The 25,521-nt window shown below is 43.2% G+C and overlaps 2 protein-coding genes across 2 annotated transcripts in view; both read left to right on the forward strand.

The window, feature by feature from the left end:
• Positions 1 to 1,551, forward strand: part of otogl (otogelin-like) — a 20,617-nt gene extending 19,066 nt beyond the window's left edge. The window contains exons 57-58 of the mRNA XM_037253298.1: positions 452 to 531; positions 604 to 1,551. Of these exons, the coding sequence (XP_037109193.1) occupies positions 452 to 531; positions 604 to 804 (281 nt within the window). The 3' untranslated portion in view covers positions 805 to 1,551. The remainder of the gene's footprint in view (positions 1 to 451; positions 532 to 603) is intronic.
• On the forward strand, positions 1,309 to 24,691 carry ptprq (protein tyrosine phosphatase receptor type Q). The gene is made up of 48 exons (XM_037253299.1): positions 1,309 to 1,312; positions 2,232 to 2,328; positions 2,495 to 2,660; positions 4,171 to 4,282; positions 4,828 to 4,936; positions 5,015 to 5,129; positions 6,052 to 6,121; positions 6,205 to 6,404; positions 6,666 to 6,894; positions 7,023 to 7,151; positions 7,222 to 7,368; positions 7,486 to 7,649; positions 7,945 to 8,386; positions 8,507 to 8,668; positions 8,728 to 8,907; positions 8,982 to 9,089; positions 9,458 to 9,739; positions 9,810 to 10,091; positions 10,324 to 10,444; positions 10,508 to 10,653; positions 10,717 to 10,865; positions 10,950 to 11,121; positions 12,556 to 12,876; positions 12,942 to 13,217; positions 13,368 to 13,519; positions 13,742 to 13,883; positions 14,694 to 14,957; positions 15,032 to 15,379; positions 15,782 to 15,891; positions 15,976 to 16,162; positions 16,752 to 16,990; positions 17,143 to 17,212; positions 17,656 to 17,814; positions 17,908 to 18,151; positions 18,217 to 18,290; positions 18,590 to 18,689; positions 19,081 to 19,209; positions 19,460 to 19,504; positions 20,016 to 20,042; positions 20,327 to 20,408; positions 20,495 to 20,585; positions 20,712 to 20,788; positions 20,866 to 21,000; positions 21,076 to 21,201; positions 21,368 to 21,513; positions 21,627 to 21,762; positions 22,481 to 22,604; positions 22,727 to 24,691. The coding sequence occupies exons 1-48, from the start codon at positions 1,309 to 1,311 to the stop codon at positions 22,762 to 22,764; spliced, it is 7,428 nt and encodes a 2,475-aa protein (XP_037109194.1). The 3' UTR covers positions 22,765 to 24,691.
• The last annotated feature ends 830 nt before the right edge of the window (positions 24,692 to 25,521 follow it).

Consider the following 25,521-nt stretch of genomic DNA (forward strand, 5'->3'; position numbering starts at 1 on the left):
CCACCAATAAATTACCTGCTGCTGGGCAACAAAGCATCCAGCTCAATAGTCCTCACTTAGTCTCTAATAGAATGTGTGTATGTGTGTGCGCGCGTGTGTGTATATGTACTTATGTTCTTCATCATCATTTGTGCCAATGATAAATTGACCATTCAACCACCTGAGCCGCGCCGCCCCGAAAATTAATCCCAATCAATTATCCCCATTCAGAGGAACTTTCATTCCACTCATACATTCCAGCCCTGCCAAAAACAAGAAACGAGAATAAAATAACTCCGCGTACGAAAAAGATTCAAGGACCCATGCCTGAAACTAAACAGGATGTTGGCCATTTTGTTTCGAAGCCACTTAATCAAGCATTCGCCTTGAAAATATAAGGGCCTGTTCACAGATGATTGCAACTTTAATTATTACAAAAAAAGTCATTCATCCTTTTATTTTCTGAGTACAGGCAAAGAGGATGGAAAGACATGCAAGCGAGTGGCCATCCGGACCACCATACGTAAAGATGACTGCAGGAGCAACACACCTGTAAGGAAATAAACGCACAAAATCTGTCGCTGTGTCGTCGTATCTTCATCCTCTACGCCGACCTCGTAACAGGTGACGGTCTTCTCCTGTGACGGCAAATGCCCGTCGGCCACCATCTTCAACTTCAACATCAACACTCACGCCAGGTTCTGCAAGTGCTGCCGCGAGAACGGACTGCAATCCCGCTCGGTGGCGCTTTACTGCACACGTAACGCCACCAGTGTGGAGTACCGCTTTCAAGAGCCCCTGGACTGTACCTGTCAGTGGAACTGAATGAAAGGCTCTGAGATTTGTGATGCGTCTATGATGTAATACATGGAAGGTACCGTTTTTAACTTTTGTACAGCGCTTAAAGATGAAGGTGGCACAAGGTCATTTTTAAATTTAAGTTTTAAGACATAACATTTTTTTTTAAGACATGTCAAACATTTTTTGGGGGTTATTTTGGGGTATAAATCATGGAAACCTATTTTGTAGAGCGTTCAGTTGGCCTGGCGCGATTTGCTTATATAACCCTCATGTCAGTTGAGCACATTTGCTTATTTAATAATATGCCCCAAAAATAGTATAGACCATGTTGACGATTTACTTCACATTGGCAGATATTCTATATACACCGATGACCCAACCATGGCACTTTTTTCAAATGTGCCACTTGATAGCAAAACATCATTTGAACTATGCAGGATAAATCTAACATAAAAGCCTCATTTGTTACATTTTGCTGCATATTTTTGAAGACCTTAAGTCTTTTTTGGGCAAAGAAACTGATTCACCATGTGTAAGAGGTTATTTCCTTTGTGAGAGTCACTTTTCCACCCCCTAACTTCTCATTAAGCTCGCTTCTCTGCGGGGCTTCGACAGTTTAGTACACCACACACCATAAGAGCTTGTCAATGTTTGTGTAGTGTCTGAAACGATTAAAAAAACATTCATGGTGCAAAGGTTTTGAAAGGATTTCTCTCATGTTTTTATATCACAAAAATCTGGCATTTGAACAGAGGTGTGTTGACTTTTTATATCCACTGTATATAGCCTAAATGCACCTTTTTTTTTTTTTTTTCCTGATTCAGTATGAAACGATTAAATTCAAAGTAATCATTGGTGCTGTCACGATGTTGTCTCAACTCCAGTCCTCGAGGCGCCGCGGGGATTGGCGCTGGAAGTGGCGACCTCTCTGTTTGTCAGCTGGGGACCCCCACCAGGATAGATGGATTCTTATCAAGTACCACATCCGTCAAGCACCACTTGATGATGTCATTTATCTGCCAGAAAAAAATTGTCTTTCTTTATATTTGTGTCAGATTCCGGGCTCACCTGTTAGTTACTAAGCAACCGCTGTCAGCACATGACAGATTGAGTTTCCAGACGTTTAAAGATGCATGATCCCCGGCCCGTAGAGACTCGGCCAGGAAGAATGACCAAGCGTGCTTCAACGTGAACGTCACTTTGACTTTATTCTTTATTTTAGACTTTATTCACACTCACCATGAAGTCCAAGTGAAACATAGAATATGTGTTTCCTTTATTTTGAATAATGTGCTTTTATTTGATGTGCACACCTGGATGAAAAATTCATATTATTGTCAGCCACTGTAACATGCAAGTTTGTTGATAAATTTAGGAATATCTGCATTTTAACTCCACTGGACCAAAATGACCATATTACATTACATTAACTCTACGTCCATGTCTGTCAGCTGGAAACTTTGACTTCCACGGAGTCACCGTGTCCAACACTTCCGTCACCGCTGACGTACCGGAGGAAGAGGGAGTTGCCGTGGTTACGGGGCTGGCGTGAAGCTGCACTTACAATGTGAGCGCCTAGAAAGTGAAGATGGCCAATTGGGGGGGTGCTCTGCCTTCTTGGCCATCACCATGGGTACGCAAAGTACACGTCAAACCAGTGAAGTGCCCATAATCCTCAAATGTTCATTGATGTCGCCCTTGTCTTTCTCTGAAGTGCCTACTCGTGCGAGGGGAGTGAGTGCGTCGCCACGTGCTTTCTCAGGCTGCAAGCTTGCGTGGATCATTACGAAGTCGACCTGGAAACTGAATCAGGGGAACCTTACGGTCTCAAGATGGATATCTTCAGGTACATTGGGGAGTACACCATCGTTCACACTCACGTTCACAACTATGGGCGATTTAGAGGATTCAATAAATCGAAGATGGTTATTTGAATAGGCAACTCTATTATTGAACAAATAATGTTTAAGCATTATCTTAACATGTCATGCAGAAATTCCTGGTTCCTTCCAACGACCAGGTGTCCCATACCCCCCCCCCCCCCCACTCCCCAAAATGTAACTCTACCCAACACACACATACAGCTGAGTAATGGATCTCATGACTTATTGAGTCGGCTTCATGAGCTCAACCCTGAATGTTTTATCTCCTCCAGCAGATAATGAAAGCATTCACTGTCTTCCGTACTGAACGCCAAAACTGGAGCGCTGGATAGTTCCCCCATGACTAAATCTGCCAGGTTCAGTCATGGCACAGAGCGGCCTGTAGGCATTCTTCGGCCGCCTGGATTAATTGAACTGACTCCGGATGCACTAGAGCGACTCAACTAAACCTTTAATTGGGCTTTTTATCATGGCCTTCTTTCATCGCATCCTGCTGCTCACACTTTGCGTGGCTCTCATTCACTCACAGGTAAGGCATGTTATTTTATTTATATGTATTATATGTATATGCGTGTGTGTATATATATATATATATATATATATATATATATATATATACATAAAAATTATAAAGAAATTATATATATATGTATGTATATATATGTATGTATATATATATACATATATCTCGCTCTCTATAGCTATACATTTTTGACTCCGCTTGTCTCTCTCTTGCTCTCAAGCTTGCTCTTTCTCCACACAAGAGTCACTTAATGCTAATTCAATACCAAAACCACATAATAAATCGTGCACAATGCAAACGTTTTGCCCTTTCTATACAATACTTTGGAATTGGAAGAACACAAGGTGCAGCTGCAAAATGAATGATTGCGTTCTATTCTTGTCTATTCTATTCACATCAATTATAAGAAATAATTGCCTCTCTTGCAGCATCTAATTAACCAGAAGAATTTATGGAGTGTATAGGTAGGTACGTAATGTTGTGCAAATGGTTAAGTGGCAAATATTAAATAATGGTGTCCATAGGTCTGTTTGGCAATTTGTTCCAATCTTTTTTCCCCAAGTAGAATCAATTATTGTCTTTGTCTGCACTTTTGTGAGAGTGCTTTTCCCTCTGAGGCGTTCACTTTGCTTGACAAGCCGTTGTTTTCCCTGACACATTTTTCCACCGCAGCCTATTATTTCTGCTTTTATGCCTTATTGTCACTCCCATCCCCACTCATGTTCTGACAAATTACATGTTGCTTTCCCCACATAAAACAGAAAATAAATCATCATATGCTATATTTTATACTCGTCTGTATTTGGCAGCGATAAGTCTAATCAGCATCGTAAAGCGTTCGCCTTGAGTAAAGATAAGGCATCATTTGAATTAAAAATGAATTCCGATGAAGCTGATAATAGCAAGGAATGGGCCCTTAAAGCTCTTTTCCATATTGTTGGAGTCTTGTCAATGTGTGATATGTTGTGTCTTTGTTTACCTCAGGCTGATGTTGAGGGTGTGAGTTCCTCCGTACAATACACAACCACCGTGTCCGCAACATCTTCAACCATCATCAGCCCGGGAGTCAGCCGCATGATCAACGCCAATGAGAGCGGTGAGACATGTCAATGCTCCATTTGTGTACTTTTTATAATATATGTTTCTATTGCTAAGTCAAGGTAGCATTTCAGTACCACTGAACAATTTGTACTCCTCATTTAGTTTTTTTTTTCTAACTGTGTCATCATCACATTAAAGAAAAAGAATGTGCCGGTGTGAGTGAATACGACTGCTAAATTCCTTTCTGTTAACTTAAGCTCAATGTGTTTGAACTACGTGATGAATGACTCGGCACCGAGTGTCTTAAATGTCACTTTTAAGTGAAGCCTCAGATCCACGGCAACGCGAACGCGGTCCCACGCATACTTATTCTTTTGCTTTTCATTATGCTGTCCTTTTGAGTTCTCAAGTGCCACTTTCCAGAAATAAAATGGAAATTACATGTCAGCTTAAGATAAAAGGGTATGAAAACTTCATTTTCAGTGACTAATACGCACATGGTTATACATTTACAGTGGTTATACATGTACCATTTTTTTTTTTTTATAATACTTTACGTGACCTGTATTTTCTGAATAGTAACAAAATTTTCCTCTGTAGTTCCTGGTGCACCTTCAGGACTAAAAGGGCATCCTGTAGGCTCCAACGGGATTCTGCTCTCCTGGACCATGCCACCTGATACTAGTGATATTGACGGATATATCATCAGGTATCATTGGTCGCTCTATTTAGCAATGCACCTTGGTTCAGAAAATAAAAATCGAAACATCTTATTAATACTTCCTAGGTACAAGGAAGTGTGTCCCTACCCGGATCCTGTCTTCACACAAGTAACCAAGTACCTGGATGTCCCGGAGACTCTGCTCACTGACTTTACCTCGGGTTCCACGTATCACATTCAGGTACCAGTGGTCGCTATCCAATGCAAGACTTGTTGTTGTTAGTCATACTGTATGTGAGCGTTTCCTGCTGCCCATCAGGGAATCAAATTTGTGGCCTTCTAGTCACAACATTGTATCAGGAGACGTACTTAATTTTCAAAATGAAACTGACAAAAACAGAGTCTTGTTATTTCCCGATGCCTTTGAGTAAAGCACTAAACCTTGAAACTGCTAAATGCAGTTTAGTGAATGGCCATACAAGTTTGTTTTGAAGTCTATCTGGAATGTGTTCAACATCTATCTCACACTGATCCCGCAAGCAGTCTCTCCATCGGGCTCAATGTCGGTATTTGATCCCGATTGCATTATTAATCAGGTAAACAGAGCTATGGATCAGCCGGAGCTCCTTTCACAGTCTGTTATGAGTGAATGAATGTGACAGTGCTTATTAGTTTGGAGAATTCATTAACCCACACTGACCCTTCTACAAATGACATGTAAAAGCCTTCGTGGCACACTCTTTGATTATTTGTGCGTGTGCGTGTCATTTTACCACATTGGAGTTGTTAAAAGATACCCATCATCCATTTCTTTCAGTGCACAACTGTTTTAATGACATGTCTGTTTCTTCAAAAATATTATAAGAATCAAGAATTCTTTACTTGAAAGTGGCTCTGGCTTTTCACCCAGCAGAGCCTCCAGGTCATATGTGGTTTAATAAACTGTTGTGTAACAGTGGGCCTGTTACATGGAAAAAAGATTTTCTTGGTCAAGCACAAACTCCATCCATCCATCCATCCATCCATAAACTCCAGAGACCTAACTATTTGTATACGAGCTACCAAAAAAAAATCAACTTCATATGCCCACTTCGTCCTAAGGCACATTGCCCCCATAACCAAACAATCATATGATACAGTCCCATCCAAATGTTTGTCTTTAGGTGGCAGGCTCTTCGCCGGCTGGCATGGGACCATTTAGTAAACCTGTCTACACAAAGACCAATGAGTCCCGTAAGCGCACACACACAATTCTCCATTTAAGAAATGGACGTATGATACGAGTACAATCGTGTGTTTGTGTGTGTTGACTGTAGCTCCAGGACTGGTGACCAACCTGACCGCCTTTGCTCAAAATCACACCTCTGTGCTGGTCAAGTGGTTCCTGCCACATCGCATCAACGGCCTCATTACAAAGTTTTCCGTCAAGGCCAAGCACGCTCGCACGGGCCAGACGGTGCGCAACCTGGAAGTCAACGCCGAGGACATCATGATGGGAGCGCTGCCTCACTGCAATGTGCGCCCTTTAAAACGAACCTGCTTATTTTTAGATCAGTCTTTTCCAACCTTTATTAAGCTAACTTGTGAAAAAATGAAAAAAGTTGAGCAGCTTCATTATGCGACTACTATAAATACTCAAATTGTTCTGCCTGTTATTATACTTTGCCGGCATAGATTGATGAACAAACATTTGGAGTGAATATATAATACATTTGGGATCAATTAAGTCAAATTTAATCATTTGGTTAATACCAGTCCCATTTGTGCCTGTGTTTAGGACGCTGCGGAAATTCTGTCTCGAGCGACCGTCAGCCCCTTGGAAATGACGGCGGTGTCTCCGCCCTACACGCTGGGGGCCGTGCCCTCCGCGGCCGCTTGGAGCGTGCCCATCTCCGTAGGGGTGGATCAGCTTCGGCCTTACACCGCTTATCTTTTCGAAGTGTCTGCTTTCACATCTGACGGGGAGGGACAGATCGCCTCCACCATGGTCCGCATGCCAGAGTCAGGTAGAGCGGGGAGAAAAAAAAAGTTTTTATAGGCTCAATTTACACTACAGGCCCAATTCTGATTTAATGCCCTGTCTATTTTTCTACTATATGATTTTTTTTCTTTGGTTTGTGTTTTTGCACTCCAGTCCCAGAAGATGCTCCACAAAACCTCTCCGTATTGAACGTGACGTCTCGATCCATATCCCTCGCCTGGAACTCTCCCAATATCATCACTGGAAAATTCACCTATGTAGTCTTCCTATACGGGCCTTCGGGTCAGTGCATATTGACTCTGCATGAATACACATTTGTGAAATGTAATTTGACTGTGTCTTTTGCTCGTAGGATACTTGTACGAGAACAGCACAGCGGACATGCGATTCTCCTTAACCGGCTTAGCTCCGTACGCAAAGTACTCGGTGGAGGTGGGGGCCAAAGCGGCCGGAGATGTTGGTCCGGTGGCTCGGAATGATGTGAGGACGTCGGCTGAAGGTGACGACGTTTGTCTATGTCAACACCTTTGTTGACTTTGAGAGAAAAAAAATGCTCATATTTGGTCTCAGTTGTCCCGATTCGTTAAACGGTTGCCTTGTTGTATTGGTGGTGCAGCGCCCAGCGCTGTCCAGGACCTGGTGGCGTTTGCAGAGGATGCCGTTTCAGTCCGTGTGAACTGGAGAACTCCGGCCCAGCCCAACGGTCCAATCACTCATTACAGATTGCAGGTCCTGCTGAACGACACGCTGTTACAGGACATCACCCTCGTAGGAGAGCTGGTAAATGGCTGATGGCTGCAAAACCTGCCAACAAAAAATTGGGGTGAATTTGGCTTTTGGGTGGAATTTCAGAATAAGACGAACATGAACTAAAACCTTTACTGGGGTACTCAATCTGACCTTGTCTAAACTTTTGAATCCACCTCTCTAACGTTTCAGTGTGGACCAATACATTTCCAAGGTTCACTTTTATGCCTTTATGGGACTCTGAAAATGCAGTGCACTTGATCTAATACTGGAAAAAAATGGACACTACTTTTTGTGACTTGTCTATCAGTAACCTCCCTCTCCACAGAATGCCAACACAACTGGTTCCTATGAAGACGAGTCACCCAGCCCCGATCAAAATGGGCGGCGTAGGAGGAATGTTGAGCTGGGTCAGACCTCCACCGCTGCTCATATTGACCCCACGCAGTCTACCGACATCACCTCCTTCAGCTTGACTCACCTCAGAAGTGCTGAGCAAAACACCGACGCTCAGACCGACCAGAATTTTAACCCCTCTGTCGCCCTCGTGGTCACAGAGACACCCAGCGACACTTACCATTCATTTCAGCCTCCCACCATAGCTTTTTCTGCTACGCCTGTGCCGCCTGTTACGCTTCCACCCTGGCTGAGGACGCCAGATGACGACGTGACCGCCGAGTCGTCCCGCCTCGCTAACACCCCGGGCACCTTACGCTTGTCCACTCGTCAGGGGTCTATCACAGCACACGCCGTGGCTTCTGCAAGTTCAGGTGCAGCCGCTACTACTACTAATGAAATTGCTCACACAAAAAAAAGCATGAAATAAATACTCCATTGTTAAAATAAAACCAGACCGCAATGGCCTAAATCATTTTTATTTATCTGTGCAGGTGTAAGCGTACGAGAGGAGATGATGGACCTGTCGACGGACGAGCTCTACTACCTGGTGTCCGACCTTGAACCTTTCACCGAGTACACGTTTAGGGTCGCCGCTTCCACTATAGTAGGCGAAGGGCCGGCCGCTGACATCACCGAGAAGACCCGAGAGCAAGGTCAATTGCCGTAATTGTATTTAGATTTACATGACAATAATATAATTGATGTCATGTAGTCCCCAGCTCAGTATTGGAACTTTCCTACCAAAACATCAGCTCCACCTCCATATTTGTGAGCTGGGCGGCGCCACTCAACCCCAATGGACGAATCACGCATTACACCGTCTACGGTCTAGCGCTGAACACTGATCAGCGTCTGAAGTGGGTTACAAACTCAACCAGCATACTGATAACAGGTAGCGCGCTCACCCCGCGGCAACACAGTTCGACACAGGTGTCACGGTAAGATTTGGAAATATACTCTTTGTAGATTTGGAGAAGTATACTGGTTATATGCTACACGTCGCGGCGTCGACGGCTGTGGGCGAGAGCTTGCTATCCCAGGAAGATGGCATCTTGGTTCTCACATTAGAGGACGGTATGTGTGTTGTATTTGTCCCATTCAAGATTTAAAAAATAACAAATGGAATAATAAAACAAATTGAACTACAATTGGCAAATGACTGTTTGAGTTTCCCTCTTTAGTGCGGATATACAGAAATACTGAAAGAAATGTAAACCCCAAAATTCATAAAAATGAAAATAAGAGTTTAGTTTTATAAAGGTAACATGTAGTGTCAGTTTTTTTTTTTTTTTTTAAAAAGCATTTTCTTTTTTTTTTTAATGGAAATGTTTGTTTCCATTTTACTACCTTCATTTTCTTAGTTTTTGTTTTCTTTAATGTTAAAATATAAAATGACAATAAATATTGGTCTCTCTTATATGAGCTCTCATTTTTCCCCTCAGAACCGGATTCCCCTCCAGTAAACCTCACGGTGGTGGACACCAGCTCGTCAACAGCCACCTTGACTTGGTCCGCCCCGGAGAAAGCCAACGGGGTGATCCAACAGTACACGATCCTCTACGAGAACCGGTCGTTTTCCGATTCAGTGAACACCTCCAGCAACAAAGTCACTCTGACGCACCTGAGGCCCTTCACCTACTACAACGTCTCTGTGATGGCCTTCACACGTTTCGGCCATGGCAACCAAGCTTCGGATTATTTACTTGTGTTGTCTGGGGAGGATGGTGGGTTTATGGAAAATTCAACAAGTCCTGTTAGAATCAGTCCTTACAGAATCTTCTGTTTTGTCTCCAGTGCCGGGCAGTCCTCCGTACAGCCTCGCTTACGAGTCGCTCAGTCCAAACGAGGTGAACGTGACCTGGCTGCCTCCGTTGGTGCCCAATGGCATCATAACCCACTACAGCTTGGAGTTGTGGAATTCCACCCACTATCTCAACCTCACCTCCCCTACCAACTTCCTGCACCTGACCCACTTGAGGAAGTTCGCGCGCTATCGCGTCACAGTGCAGGCGCACACTCGGGCCGGGCCGGGGAACTTCAGCACGGAGCCGCTCAACATCACTACGCTGGAGGATGGTGAGATGGACAGATGGACTGGTGGGGAGGGGTCAAGTAGAGAGTCTTAATTCCTTTACTTCTTCTCTGCGTCTTTTCCTTCCATGTGCTTTTTCTTGCCCCATCAGGTCGGCGACAATTAACCATTCGTTTTAATTCTAGCACCAGAAGACCCACGAGTGTCCAGTGCCACAGTTTCTCTCTTGATTGTATTGTTGTTACATGACTGGACAGTTTCTCTCCCACATCACAGCTCCAGACACGCCTCCTCAATTCCTCCACGCCAGGAAGTTATCCAACTCTGAGGTAGAGTTGTCCTGGCAACCGCCCCTCGAAACCAATTCGGAGATACTCTATTACGTTGTGAGAGTGTGGTGAGTTTCTGTGCATTGTCCAATGATGAAACTACAAAAGTGTTTAGCGAACGTCTTTTCTAGGAACGAGACAATGGATCTGCTGCAGAATGCGACTGAGACGTCAGTGATTATTAACATGGACCTTGAGAGTCTCTACAATGCATCCGTCTCCAGCTGGACCAGGCTGGGAGACGGAGGGATGAGGGCCTACATTATCTTCGACGCAGGTAACAGATGAACGCGAGTGCAGTTAACACATTTGCAGTCTCTGATCGTCATTTGTCCTTCAGAGCCCCTTGAACCACCCCAGAATGTGAATTTTGCAAACATCACTACCTCCGCTGTAACCTTGCTATGGTATCCACCCACGGAACCAAATGGGATCGTTATCGTTCACTATACAATTTACTACACTCACAACAACACTGTGGCCAAGCAGGTGAGACGCATGAACCCAAGGAAAAATGAAGTTTACCATGTGTCAAAAAAATGCTACCACTCATGTCAGTTTGTCCTGTTACAGGAAGTTCCGGTTTCAGATTTGAATGTTCCTGTATCACCTGACACTCTCCTGTCCTGGACTCTGACTGGTCTTATTGGGGGCACTAACTACACAGTCTGGATGACTTCCAGTACTGTACTTGGGGATGGAGGAGTCTGGAGCGAGCCACTTACCTTGCTCTTACCGGAGGACGGTCAGTCCCGTACACATCAACACCGAGATACGCAACATAAGGAATACACAGTCTTGTAAGAGCTGATTTAAGAGAAAAAAAAAAGTCTTGATCAACACGGCGCATTATCTTTATCCTTACAGCTTTTGGATTCAGTCTCACGATGAGCATATAAATTAGATGTAGTTTCACTGGAGGCCACGTCTGCACACTTTTTTCAACACTCTCCTTCCACCTCCCCCCAAAAAATGACATAAAAACTCAGCTCAGGCTGCTCTGCGAAAGGAGATAACTCCCCGTCTCGCAAACTGTCTTTTTTTTTTTTTGTCCCGAGGACAAGCAGTTTGTATTTCCTTTCACTTAGCAGGATGAAAGTTAAGTGGGATTAGAACAAAGCGAGAGTGCAAAAAGCGCTTGATGTTAGACGAATAGCAAAGGCTGACCCGTCTCGTGAGCGGGATTTCGCACGCTGCCCTCGTGCCGCCGTTGCCATGGGTACGGGCATTCTCCCGCACGCATGTGATATTCACTTGAACCCTGCTGTGAAGAGGCTTTGTTTTTATGTGATTTTATGAAAAAGAGTGCAGATGGCTTCCAGTGCTTTAGCCTCAATCCAGCAGGCATGTAGTGACCAAAAAAAAAAAAAATGCTCCTGAAATGATGACGCCTGGTTACTGACTGTGTATCTCTGCCTGTGATCTAGCCGCTCCACTCTCGGCCGAGCAGCGGACCACCACGCCGCCTTGTCTCTGCCACTCAGCCAAGCCCAGCGGGGGGGTTCGCTCCCCCCTCGGCACTGACTCCACACATTCGTGGCCTACCTCAATCCCCTCCCTCATTGATCTTATTCCATTTACCCTTCCCATTCTTCTCAGGTTTAACATGCAGGATGAGTATTGTCTTGGCAACCTTTTTTTCCCCTTAAGGCAAATTTCCCTTCTAAACGCCACTCTTTTTTCTCTATCACACATTTCCATATGTTTCTATTGTTGCCTGCTAAGAGCAACACTCCTGCTGTAATGTGACAAATGACGACTGACTCCTTTCACATTAAAGGAGACATCTTTAGAATTCCCAGGTATCGTAATAACATTATAAAGTTTTGCATTTGGTACTATCTGGGTCTTCAAACGAGGTGTTGTGTCACAATGGGTCGGAAAAAAGAGCGCCGGATAGACTGCAATTATCAGTGCCAAATTGCCAATACAACAAAAATCAATGCAGCTCTTGCTGACATTTTTGCTTTGACGTGATTAACAGCGTTATCCGACCATAGCCATCATGTAAATAAGAATAATGGTGTCACAATTTAGCAAAATTCTGAACAGCATCCCAACTATTTTTATACACGCTGTTAAATATTCAATTTTCCATATGTCCCCTTTAATGTACAAAAAAAACAGTGTCGCTCAATAAAATTGGAATGTAACACGATCCCACTCGTCTTCCCTTCAGTGCCGTCCGACTCGGTCCACAACCTGACCGCTCAAATCTTCAGCTCCACCGCCATCATCGTGAGCTGGGACCCTCCTCTGGAGCCCAACGGCCGCCCCCATTACATCCTCACCTTGCAGGAAGCCGGCGTCATCCCCGTGATACCCAACCAAGCCCCTCCCGTGGTCAACAAAACCATCACGCGCACCACCACCGACAACGTCTTCCTCTTCACCAAACTTCGGAAGTATTTCCCTTACGTGTTGACCGTCACCCCGGCGACCGGTGCTGGCCCCGCCCATAACCACACCAGCACTACGTACCTGAGGACGGATGATGACGGTTAGTCCAAAGACACAATCCATGCATTGTTCATGCTTTTGTGACATACGTGTTTTTGCCCTCAGTCCCCAGTTCCGCCCCATTGCTGGTCTCGGCGGCGAACTTGTCGTCATCTTCCATCGCTGTGGCGTGGCAGCGTCCCCTGGAGGCCAACGGGGAGATCACTGAGTACATCATCACGCTGTTTGGCCCGGGGGGATCAAACATCATGCAGACGCCCGAGAGCTCCTTCACACTTAGCAATCTACTGCCGTACACGGCTTATAACCTAAGCATCACCGCGGCGACGCGTAAAGGCTCAGGGCCAGCGCTCGTATTAATGCTGCACACTGATGAGGGAGGTAAGTGAGCGTGTGTGTCCTTCATTAGTGTTGAAAAAGAGGAATTGAATAATTATTTTAGTTTTTTAATGTGAAAAATTTAGATACATCACTTTTCATTTCTGAAAAATGATAAATAATGCAATTACTTGATAACTTTTTGTGTTTCAGGTCCCGTGTCCCCTCCCCGCAACTTGACCATTTTCAACCACACGGCCGTGTCGGTGTGGTTGAGCTGGGAGCCTCCTCTGGAGCCCAACGGGGTGGTCCTGCAGTACGGCTTCCGGATCCGAGAACTCATCACACACACCGTCACACACCGGGTAGCGTCAATTTCACACGCCGGAAGCCCTCTCCGTAATAACGAAAACATGGAAGTGCACTCGGGAAAAAGACGCACGTGTTGCATGGATTAGTGGCTCTAATTTCACACTCCAGATGCCACTGGAAGTTAACATTATATTCACCCGCACGTGCGCAAACAATAAGATATCATCAGCAAGTAATCAGGATTGGGTGACTAACGTGTGTGTGCACTATTACAGAATTCATCCGGTCCATCAACCACTGAGTACATCTCCGGCTTCAGGCCCCATAGGTCCTACGAGATCAGTGTTTACAGTTACACGCGAGTAGGCCATGGCAACCAGTTTAGCAGCCCGGTGACATTCACCACCAACGAGTCAGGTAAGAAAAGACAAGAACAGTCACATTTTTGGAAAATATCTGCAAAAACACACCTCACGATGTCAATGCAACAATCTTGTGCTCTTCCCTTTTTCTGTAACAGAATAATTTTTTGTTCGTTTTTTCAAAATGTAGTTACTGATTGGAAAATGGAAATAAGAAAAGGAAAATAGTACTTGCTATTAGCCGTCGCCTGAGTGAAGCGGGGGAAAAATAGCAGTACTGTAATGCATGTGCACGAGAAGCGCCGGAGTCGCTGATACACTTTCAGTTATTTATTTAACCAAATGAATCAAACGCACACAGTATACAAAATGAGAACAATTGCAGGAAGACTCATCCCCAGATGCTCTCTCCAAAATATCCAGCCAATCCAACTCCTGCGCCATCACTCACTAACCAAATACTCATACGACAATTCGTACAATAGCAAAAACAGTTTATTTCTTTACATTTTCTTTTCTAATATTTTGATGTGTTTATACAACACAGGGCTATTTGTCAATTAGAGATTTCTAACAATTCCTTGTTCAAGTTTTGTATGGTTCAATTTGCATTTTCCCCCAGTCATTTGAGGTAAATGTTTACTCATTTTAAAACTAGCTTAACTAATGTTTGATATGTTAGTTTCAGTAAGAACTAAAAGATTGTGTGTATATTTGCTTATCTAGATATCTATAATGTTCTGTACTAATACAATTGCCGTCTTGTTTTAGTCTGAATCAAATAAGTGAACCTCCCCTCTTTTGGGAGACAAAGATACTCGAGCTAATATTAGAAGCTCAACATATCTGCTTTTTGTGTCTGCAGTGTCAGAAGCTGTGGGGAACCTGTCGTGTTCAGGAGTCAGATGGGATTCCATTCAGTTATTATGGGATCCTCCGCTCAACCCCAACGGGCAGATCCTTTTTTATGAGATTGTAATGGAGTTGGACTCGTACCAGGTCAACGCAGCAGAATTCACGGTGACTGGACTGCCGCCGGACCAGGAGTACATACTCGGTGTGGCCGCGGTCAACTCAGCGGGATCCGGAGAGCCAATTAACTGCACTGCTTCTACGCTTTCCGAGTCAGGTAATGTAATCCTTCGGAGAATTGAAAACTCAAAAGAGTGGGTGTTAGTCCTTAATCCTGGTCTTTCTGTTTAGCTCCATCTGCCCCTCGCTTCCTCGCCGTCTCTCAAGTCACGGCCAACAACGTGACACTGAAATGGGCTCCTCCGCTTTCTATCCCGGGCCTGCTCAAAGAGTACCGCCTGGTCACAGAGTTGCTTGACACAAAATGCGAACCCGACGGCCTAATCCCCGCCGAAGAACCGGCCTCGGATTGCTTGGAGTCAAGCGTCACCGTGTTGGTCAACGCTTCGGAAGCGGCCCCGGGTTTCACGCTCCATCCTCTGGCTAAATATCGACACTACCGTTTCAAAGTGGCAGCGGTGACCAATGCAGGAGTGGGAGAATACACAGAGTGGATTTATGTGCAAACCCTTGCAGGCAGTAAGAATAATCACAACACAAACTAGCCTGCCTCATTCTTCAAGTCAGCTGGGATAGGCTCCAGATCACCCGCATTCTTAATGAGAACAGACAGTATCTAGTAGAAAATGGATAGATTCCCTTAATTGGTATAGCTCGACCAAATGTGCCTCCATTAATTACTTGTATTTACATTAAGGCTAATACAGCCAAAGCGTCCATCGAACCATGCACTCAACTGTTGTTTTCATTATTCCTAACATTTCTGCGTTGATGCAACGCAACGGTAATCAGCTGTAATGCTTCTCTTTAATCTTTGAAATTAGAAGTTCCTGGGGGAATGGAATTAATGAGTTATGCAGCAATGGCAAAAGGGGGGGGGGGGGGTCTGTCTATATAAAGATGTGTGTGTCTATCTGTCAGACCCAGATGCCCCTCCCCGTGATATCAGAATACTACCTACCTCCGGCAGCTTTCGTATTGACTGGGACCCTCCGGATATTATTTCCGGACCGACGTCCTATCTCGTGCAGGTGATTTCTCTCACTGGCAGTGAGTAAATGCCGATAAAGTTGCTGTTCACAGTTTACTGAAATTTCCAACTCCTGCACTGTTAGGTGGGCGGTCCCGGTTTGAATTACTCGATAATCCGAGCGCCAGGGGAGTTGACTACGGTGGTTGTAACTAACCTGACAGCATTCTCGCTTTATTCCGTGATGGTCACCGCCTTCACCGGCCCTGTAGAGAACGCCGCCGAGGACGGGAAGGCCATTGGGCCCTTTGTGTTTCAAACCCTAGAAGAAGGTGAGTGGGGAAAGTTGTGAAGAGAGGAAAAAAACAACTGCTGAGAAGTTTTTGTAGCCTACTGCACATTCTACCATATCAAATGATTTATTTGGACTTTATACAGCATTGATTATTTGCATTTTTTTCAGTGTGGGACCAAAATATTCAGCGCTAATCATTTGTATGATAAATGAGAAATATATTTCACAGCGGACCATTTGGGAGAAAAAATGACGGAAATAGTACTATAAATAAAAAGAAATAAGGAAAAAAATGCCATAATTCCATAGCCAAGGATTACTTAGGCTTTAGAAATATAAAAATGTTCTAATCCCTAATGCATTCTGTAAGATTTAATGGAAGATCATCTGAAATATACTTTAACGTAATAACATAGCCAAGAAAAACTAAGCATGGAAAAAATATGTTCCAAAAATAGTTACTGTTTATCCTCCAGAAACTAATCTCTAATCCCGAATGACGTAATTAATTCCCAATAACCAACAATTTGGTCGATTTCAAATTTTGAAAATACATATTATGAAACAAATGACTGAAGCAACACACAGGTACTGTACAGAGACAATAAAAGCATTTGTGTCTGCAGAGCCTAAAGACCCACCAAAGAACGTGGTAGTCTCCATCATCCCGGACGAAGTAAACCAGGTCAAGGTGACCTTCACGCCGCCGGAAGAACCCAACGGAAGAATCACGTCCTACTTTGTGTACGTCTACGAGAAAGAGCTCCTGGTGAGAAACGTCAGCCTGAATACCACCCAAAATGACGACGACATGCTGACTGCCGTCATCGACGGCCTGAAAGGTGGTCACGACTACAGTATTCAGGTGAGGGGGCGGAGCTTCTATTCATTACTGTTTACTAACTGTGTGTTGGTTTCGATCTTGCCTATCTGTCATTTGAGCAACCTTGTTAAACTTAAACCCATAATTGGTCTTTGTACATGATGTTCTCGCTCATCCAATGTGTTTGTTTGTAGATTTCTGCAAAGAACGGCGCCGGTCGCAGTCCACCCAGCCCACACGTCCAGATAACAACAGGAATCAAAGGTACGGCAATTCCCACTTATGGCCGGGGCATGCTTGCCCGAGCCTGTCTACTTCTGACACTTCTAAATTGAATTCCCATCTGGGTGCGCCTTGAGGAAGAGCACGCTTTCTGTCACGGTTTGAAGCACATCCCGTCCTTGTCATGTTTGTGTAAAAATGCTACATTTACAGAGATGATAGGACTTTGAAACTGCCACAAAAAAACATTTTGATTTGTAAATGTTGATATGAATTTAGACAAGATCATCCTTTTTTCAGAATCAATACTTTTTGTCATATCTTTGTTTTGTGGTTTGCTAAAGAATATTTAAATGTAAAATGGGTACCTTGACTTAAAAATTGGGAAATACTGCTTCAGTGTATGCACACGTGGTTGTGTGTGTGTGCTTGCACGTGTGTTTGTGTGACTCAATAATGCTAATTTTTAGTTTAATGTTTTGCAGCGCCGGCCAAGCCCGCTCAAAGACCCCAGGCAGCGCTCGGCCATCGAGGGGTTGCCATGGTTACCCACAAGAGTATCACCATCCGCATGCCGGCGTGTTTCTATAGTGACGACAACGGGCCAATTGCAAAAATTCAGGTCATCGTGGCTGAGTCAGGGGGTACAGTCTTCACAAATGTCACTTGGAGTCTGTTGGACTTTGACAAAAGCACGAAAAAAATATATTCATGCTTCCCATTCTATCATGTCACAGTGAAGGATGCCGCAAACCTTACGACCTGGAGGAACGCCTTTTTCAAACACCCCGGCCCGTACGTGACGGACCAGGGCTTCCCCAACCCGCCGTGTCCGGGGGACACTCGCGGGGTACCCGAAAGCCTCCGACGCAATCGCACCATGGCGGAGACGTATGTGATAGGAGAGCGCGACGAGTGTATGCAGGAGAACCACACGGACCCGTTGTGTAACGGACCTCTGAAGGCCAACACTGTCTATGTGTGAGTGTTCCATCATGTTTTTTTTAATAAACCAAAAACAAAACTAATTTGTGTGTATTCAACAGGTTCAAATTCAGAGCAACCAACAGCATCGGACAATTCACTGACTCCCAATATTCTGACCATATTAAAACTGCAGGTACACACACAATATACAGGTGCGGGTGCATTTCAATATATTGGAATATTGCTCATTGATTTCTAACTTGGCTTTTGCTGTAGCCAATCAGAGGACAGAAAAATGCTGACGTCATCGAGAGCCAGCACCTCAGCAATTGCCTTGCTGGCTCTCACACACATCATCATCAATGTCATTTCATCATGATTTAATAAATCATTTCCCCTATATTCTAATGTATTGAGATGCACCTGTGAATACACAAGAAAAAATGAATGGATCCAAAATGAATGCTTGACACTCCTTTTCTTTCCCTGTAGCTTATGGGCTGCTGAGCAGAGACGAGCAGATCATCTTGGGTGTGCTCCTCTCCTTCTTCTTGGCAATGCTGCTGATTGTCATCATCTGTGTGTCCGTCAAGTAAGGAAATGGAAACACTCAACGCCTTTTGTTGAATAATCCACAAAACACTCAAGAACTAGTCAAAGCACTCAGGCTGACAATTCATGAATAGCAGAGGTAGGTAGGTTTTATTGCATTTCATGTTCCTGAAGTATCTCACCAGAAAACCAGACAAGGAATAAAATGAAATGTACTACTAATACAGAAGCAAGGACAAATTGTAAAAGTAAAATGTTTTGAATGACGGATTTAGCATAATCCTTTCGGTCTGCAGATTCTGTTGGTAAATGTTCTAGAATTTCTCACCAAAGAGGATTACTGTAATCATGTATGATAAAAATGCAAATAAGAGGAGAACCCAGTTGATTTTGCAGAATCAATCAGATTGTATTATTTCTTCATTCGCCAGGATCCACCAGCGTAAGAAGGAGGGCGGAACGTATTCCCCCCGAGAAGCGGAGATCATCGAGACCAAGTGTAAACTGGATCAGCTGATTGCTGTGGCAGACTTGGAGCTGAAGCAAGAAAAAGTCAAACGGTGGGCAGATTAAATACTGCATGGCAACATTGTGCACGTGTCGGCATCCAAATATTTATGCAACAATCACTGAAAAATCCCTTTAAAGGATTTTTGTAATGTGCTAAGAAAACAGTTTTGAGTCAAACTCATGCTGGTCATGTTAAAAAAGATATATTATGTACGTTGCACAGTGAAGTTTTGAGGTGCCATTATTATCGCTATTTGTGTAGTCAGCTTCAGACACTCAGCACTTTTTACCACCCACCAGGTATTCGTCCTTCTTCTTCAGACGGAAGGAAATATACGTCATCCAGTAAGTGTTTCTACTGGGGTTTTTTTATGTTGTGCCCCTTACATCAGTAGCTCACACACACACGCACATATATATATACACATATATATATATATATATATATATATATATATATATATATATATATATATATATATATATATATATATATATATATATATATATACACACAAGAAACCTATTTATTTTATTTTGTCTGCTTAAGTAAAGGAGCTTTATTCATTAACAGTTGGAGACGGCAAAAAAATAAATAAAATTATATATATATATATATATATATATATATATATCTCCAGTCTCCAACTGTATATATATATAATTGTATTTATTTTTTTGCCGTCTCCAACTGTTAATGAATAAAGCTCCTTTACTTAAGCAGACAAAATAAAATAAATAGGTTTCTTGTAATGAGGATTTTCTGTGCAGAAATAGCTTTGACGCAGTTGTGATTAAGCTTTTTTTTTTTTTCTTTTTTTTTTTCCTTTTTTCTGCTCCATCTATTTTCATCTAGACTTCTCAGCTACAGGAAATCGCTCAAGTAAGTCGCCCTGCATAAATAATGTATAAATGTGTATGAATAATATGCTGACAGTGGCTGCGGCATCCCAACACAGCGTTTCGCACTGCTCTCTGTACGGAAGTGTTACTCTCACACACACTCGCCACATTTCATCCACCGTTATAAATATGATACAGATTGCGAAGGTTATCTAATGTTGTGGCTATCTAGTTTTCATGTGAGTCTGCATGTGTGATAGAAAATCATGAGAAAAAATAAATTCGAGTAACTAAGGTTTGTCCCTCACTTGAATTTTTCTCAAGGCCTGTCAACAAGAAGTCTTTCCTCCAGCACGTTGAGGATCTGTGCAACAACGACAATGCCAAATTCCAGGAGGAATTTTCCGTAGGTGGACGTTAAATCGAAGTGAATTAGATTTTTGTTCATTTATGAAATTGGACTCTTTGCACTCCCCTTTTTTTCCTTGTCAGGAGCTGCCCAAACTACTTCAGGACCTGGCCACTACGGACGCAGACTTGCCTTGGAACAAATCCAAGAACCGGTTTCCCAATATAAAGCCCTGTGAGTACTTAAGACAGAAACAAAACATGTAGTATATAAAAGTATGCAGGAAGTCTTCAGTTGATTAGAAAAAAAAAAAATGTACAAACAATAATTTCCAGTTGTTGAAAATGAAAATGTATCCAGATAATAACAGTCGAGTGAAACTGCTGTCAGAACCGGGAACTGCGGGCTCGGACTACATCAACGCCAGCTTTGTCTCAGTGAGTATCAATTGATGAGAACCATTTTTGCAGCCATTTTTTTCCGTTAGTATAATTTATTTTTTTTTGCACCAAAGGGCTATCTGTGTCCAAATGAGTTCATCGCCACCCAGGGTCCTCTACCCAACACAGTGGCTGACTTTTGGAAGATGATCTGGGAAACGGGCACCCGCGCCATCGCCATGCTCACGCGGTGTCATGAAAAAGGCCGAGTGCGTCAATATTACACTCCGCAGATTTGATCACAAATCTGTCTCCATTTCAACACATTTTATGTCCCGTTCTAGATTCGCTGTCACAAGTACTGGCCGGAGGACAACAAGCCCATGTCAGTATTTGGTGACATCCTTATTTCAAAAGTATCCGAAGAAATCCTTCCTGATTGGACTGTCAGAACGCTTAAAGTGGAAAAGGTATTTTCATGGAAGTCTATGCTGGTTTGAAATGTGAAAGAGGACATCTTGGTCAGGTAATTTGCAATGCTGACCTCGCTGCAGGCAGTAAAGTACAAACCAAGCATCCAAATTAAAACCAAAACAAACACGAGGGAAACATCCTAAATATGTTTTCACCCTGCAGCACGGACACTACATTTTAGTCCGCCACTTCAACTACACGTCGTGGCCCGAGCACGGGGTCCCGGAATGCTGCGGCACCCTCATCAAGTTTGTCCAGGCGGTCCGAGGCCACCGGCACGAAAACACCACCATAGCAGTCCACTGCAGGTACGCGTTTTCATTTCAATTAACTGATATTTGGTCTCTTTCCACCATCATTACCCAGCCATCAAAATCAGACAATCCAACAAAGAAAACGTCGTCATTGTGTGTCGCCTCAGTGCCGGCGTTGGCCGAACGGGCGTGTTCATCGCTCTGGACCATCTCATTCAACACATCAGAGATCACGACTTTGTGGACGTTTACGGCCTGGTGGCTGAGCTGCGCAGCGAGAGGATGTGCATGGTGCAGAATCTGGTAAGCAAATAACATTGAAATGAACAAGCAGCAGAAAAGTGACACTCTCGAAAATAATGAATATCCTCTTAAGTTATGTTGGCTTGCTTTTCAGCATCCGCAAACGTGTCTGTAGTTGGCCTACTTTACTCATCACGTTCCCCTTGTGATCTCGTTCCCTGTGAGGCATTATGAGAAAATTCTCTTTTTCTTTTTTGTACTAAGACGATCTGGCAGTGGATTAAACGTGTATGGTGAGCAGGATTCCCCCATCCTGACAAAGCACGGCGCTATCCTAAAATCCCCCGGCTCGCTCATTACTTATGGATCACTTGTGTGTGTGCTTCTGTTGTTATTATCACAGCTCATTGTTTGATTTTTTTTTTTTTTTTTAATATATATATACATTGTGGGATTCACATTTGTTGCTCATTACCAGATATAATTCTCCGTACCCAAAGCATTCATTTCTATGTGATGCCTCAATCCAAACCAAGGCTTTTTTTTTTGTTTTTTTTGTACAACTCTTGTATTGCATCCCACGAGATTGCGCAGGAGCATCTAATAAAATATCGGGTGTTGCGCAAACCGCATAGTGAGAAGATGGATTGGGTAGACGTTACCTATTGTCCCTTTTGGCTGCATATGTGCGACAACTTTGCCTGATCAGCATGTTTTGCTCGTGTTGCTTGCTATTTTCAGAAATGTGTGTGTGTGTGTGTGTGTGTGCTTGTGTTAGGCCCAGTACATCTTTTTGCACCAAAGCACGTTGGAACTGCTGAACAACAAAGGCAACAGTCAGTCCATCTGGTTTGTCAGCTACTCTGCTCTGGAGAAGTTGGACTCACTGGACGCAATGGAAGGTAAACAAACAACACGCTGTTGCAACTGAAAGCCTCACGTTACAAAAAGTTTGGACAATAAACTTTTTGGGCATATTAACATGTTCTGTAAAATTGATGTCTCACTACACTTGTGTCTACAGGTGACGTTGAACTGGAATGGGAAGAGACCACCATGTAGACAGACACTTTTGCCTGTAGGTGGCTGCCTTATTTTTGGGATTTGATGAAAAAGACGAGGAGAATCAGTCTTTGGAACGTTGCTACCTTCAAGGACCTTCTCAAAAGTAGGAACATTCCATTACATTTTTGCACACATGGAGTCCGCTGCGTTATGATTGGATCGTATTGTGCGCTGTTTTTGTAAGATAATGTATTCAGCCATATTTTCTTTATTTTCTACATCTTTGTTTGAAAAGTTGACTGCATTCCAATTTTTGGTTTAGAGCCTTTTCTCAAGCTGCTTGGATTTTTATTCTTGTGTTGTTGTCTTTTACGGCCGGCCTTAATGCTTGAATGAGGGGCACCCTCGACGACTCTTACGCGGAATGAAGTTGTCGTGACCTTGCACTGTTACATTACAAAATGAACACACTGTGATTCGTGTATCGGTCTGTGTGTGAGAGAGAAAATTTAGATGAAAAACATTATTTTAGAAATTAGGGCATATGAAAACCAATGTTCCACTATAAAGCAGTCATTTATCAATGGGAGCCATTTTGTGTGGCGCACATCCATTTGGTATTAAATACAGTAGTGTATAAGTACGTTATTTGGACAATTAACATGATTTTAATGATTCCTCTGTTTTCTGGTCATGTGACTTTTGCAAGCCGTGATTGGTTGTTATCTGAAACCTGAGCAAATATGATGTATTTTTCAAATATGTTCAAAATGGCCGCCCCCTTAGTTGGGAGGATTTTGCTACTTAATATTCCACAAACCCAAAATGAATCACAATACCATGTTTAGACCTGTGGGGCAGCATCGAACTTATTATTTTAGGAATATTTTGGACCCAATCCCGTGTAAAACCTATGCAGACAATTTCTTCATTTCTCAAGTGCTGTGCTGTCAGATTCGGTATTTCATCCCCGTGCCGTAATGAATGAGTTCGGCGCCTGTGTGCTAACGGCACAGGAAAACCATTCCAGGCTGATTTTCCCGTAAGCCCCCTGCCCTCCATCCTCAGCACCCCCTTTTTCCATCCGCCTGCTGCAAAACATTTTATCAGTGCGGCTCCACACTTCAGAGTCAATATTGACAACACACAAAGATGCACAGAGAGTAAAAACTACTTTATTCTTTCATTTTCTCCAAACAAACAAAGAAAAAAATTAGAAATACTCCTTTTAATAATAAACATGTTCATCTTTAAGAAATCTCCTTTTGTTTTTGTTTATAAATAGCGTGAGGGTGCAAATATTCATGAATGCTTCCACAGTGAGGGTGCATGAGGTCCCCATGACAACCGCGGAGAAATGAGGGATGGAGGAGGGCTCAGGACAGGGAGGAAGGAAATAAAAACTACAAAATGCAACTTTTCTAGAAATTGCTTGTGAATGCTGAAGAGGAAAAACTACAATTCCTATTAATTTGGGGAATATAAGATTTGAAAAAATCTGTTTTGACGATCTAATGGTTTGTGGAGGAATTACAAAATCTGTAATTGTCTTCATATACTTTCAGCATTTTCCTGTGGCAAATGCGGAACTCTGGGAGTGTTTGAATAGTAAAAAATAGTTGCCAAGTCCTGAATGAGCTGAACATTTAGACTTGGAATGGTTTGAAACGATAAATTCAAATGGAGACAAATCGAAAGTGATGGAATGTGCGATATGTCGTCATACATCCCAAATGAAATGAACATTTTCACATTGTCAAATTTGAAGGTTTGAACCGATTGAGAAAACTGGAAGAAATGGAAAATGTGCAATTCCGGAGGAGAACATATGTACTCTTCAGCATTCACACCGTAAATAAATATTGTATAAAATGACATCAGTGGACGCAACGCTTTATGATACAAACACAGACTACAGCCGCTTGCGTCCATTTTGGAAGCTTTACATGCTAAATGGCTCTCATCATGTCAGTGAGAGTTCAGAGAAAGAAAACAATAATCCAAACAACAGGGCGTAGACAAGCGTTTCCCTAAAATGGATCCTGCATTGATTTGGCTGCTGTGTTTGTGCATGTGCGCGCTCATGTGTGTGTGTGTGTGTGTGCGTGTGTGTATTCACCCAAACAGCATAGCCCTTTGCACATCTCCTCTTAATGATGATACAATACTACTGTAATGTCATGGTAATAATATCTGTGTTGCCGTGGTAACCGCTCTAAAACCTATAAAAGCTTGCCGTTTTCCCGCTCGGCTGCAGGACTTCGTGAGGACGCATCTGCCCGCCCACGCCCGATATTAGACGCCAATCATAATCCTAATAATAAATCATAACTATAGTTCTGTGTTTGTCTCTCTCTCTCTTTTAAACTAGACTCTTCTCTGTACAAATTCAGCAGACGTAGGTAGACACGCACACACGGACGCGAGATCACGTTCTCAGAATAGAATCTATATATTTACAATATATATTCTGTGGTGCAAAAAAGGTACAAGACGTGCTCGGTGCGTCTCTGCTGTACAAAGCGGCCCAACCAAAATGCCGTTTTTTTTTTTCCTTCCAACTTCATCGCAATCATCTTGCTGCTGCTGCTGCATTTTCCTTATTTCCCATTTTTTTTCAATATATATATATATATTTCTACCGTGCCGGAACGTAAAATGTGCAAAAAGCATTTACGACCTAAAATCCACCAATGTGTGGAGCCATTATTTTTTTCTTCCTCAACTAAAGCTATAAGTGAGAGTTTCCCGGCTGATAAATGGCCGTCAACAACAACAATATTCACAGTGGAGAAAGCCATTCGAAGTGAATGT

The sequence above is a fragment of the Syngnathus acus genome, chromosome 6 (genome assembly GCF_901709675.1).
Source record: "Syngnathus acus chromosome 6, fSynAcu1.2, whole genome shotgun sequence".
NCBI classification, from domain to species: Eukaryota; Metazoa; Chordata; class Actinopteri; order Syngnathiformes; family Syngnathidae; genus Syngnathus; species Syngnathus acus.

Excerpts from the sequence above, each read along its gene's own strand:
- ptprq (XM_037253299.1), top strand. Across the intron at positions 7,152-7,221 it reads CTTCCTATACGGGCCTTCGG|GATACTTGTACGAGAACAGC; the intron begins GTCAGTGCATAT and ends TTTTGCTCGTAG. Across the intron at positions 13,884-14,693 it reads ATTCACCACCAACGAGTCAG|TGTCAGAAGCTGTGGGGAAC; the intron begins GTAAGAAAAGAC and ends TTGTGTCTGCAG.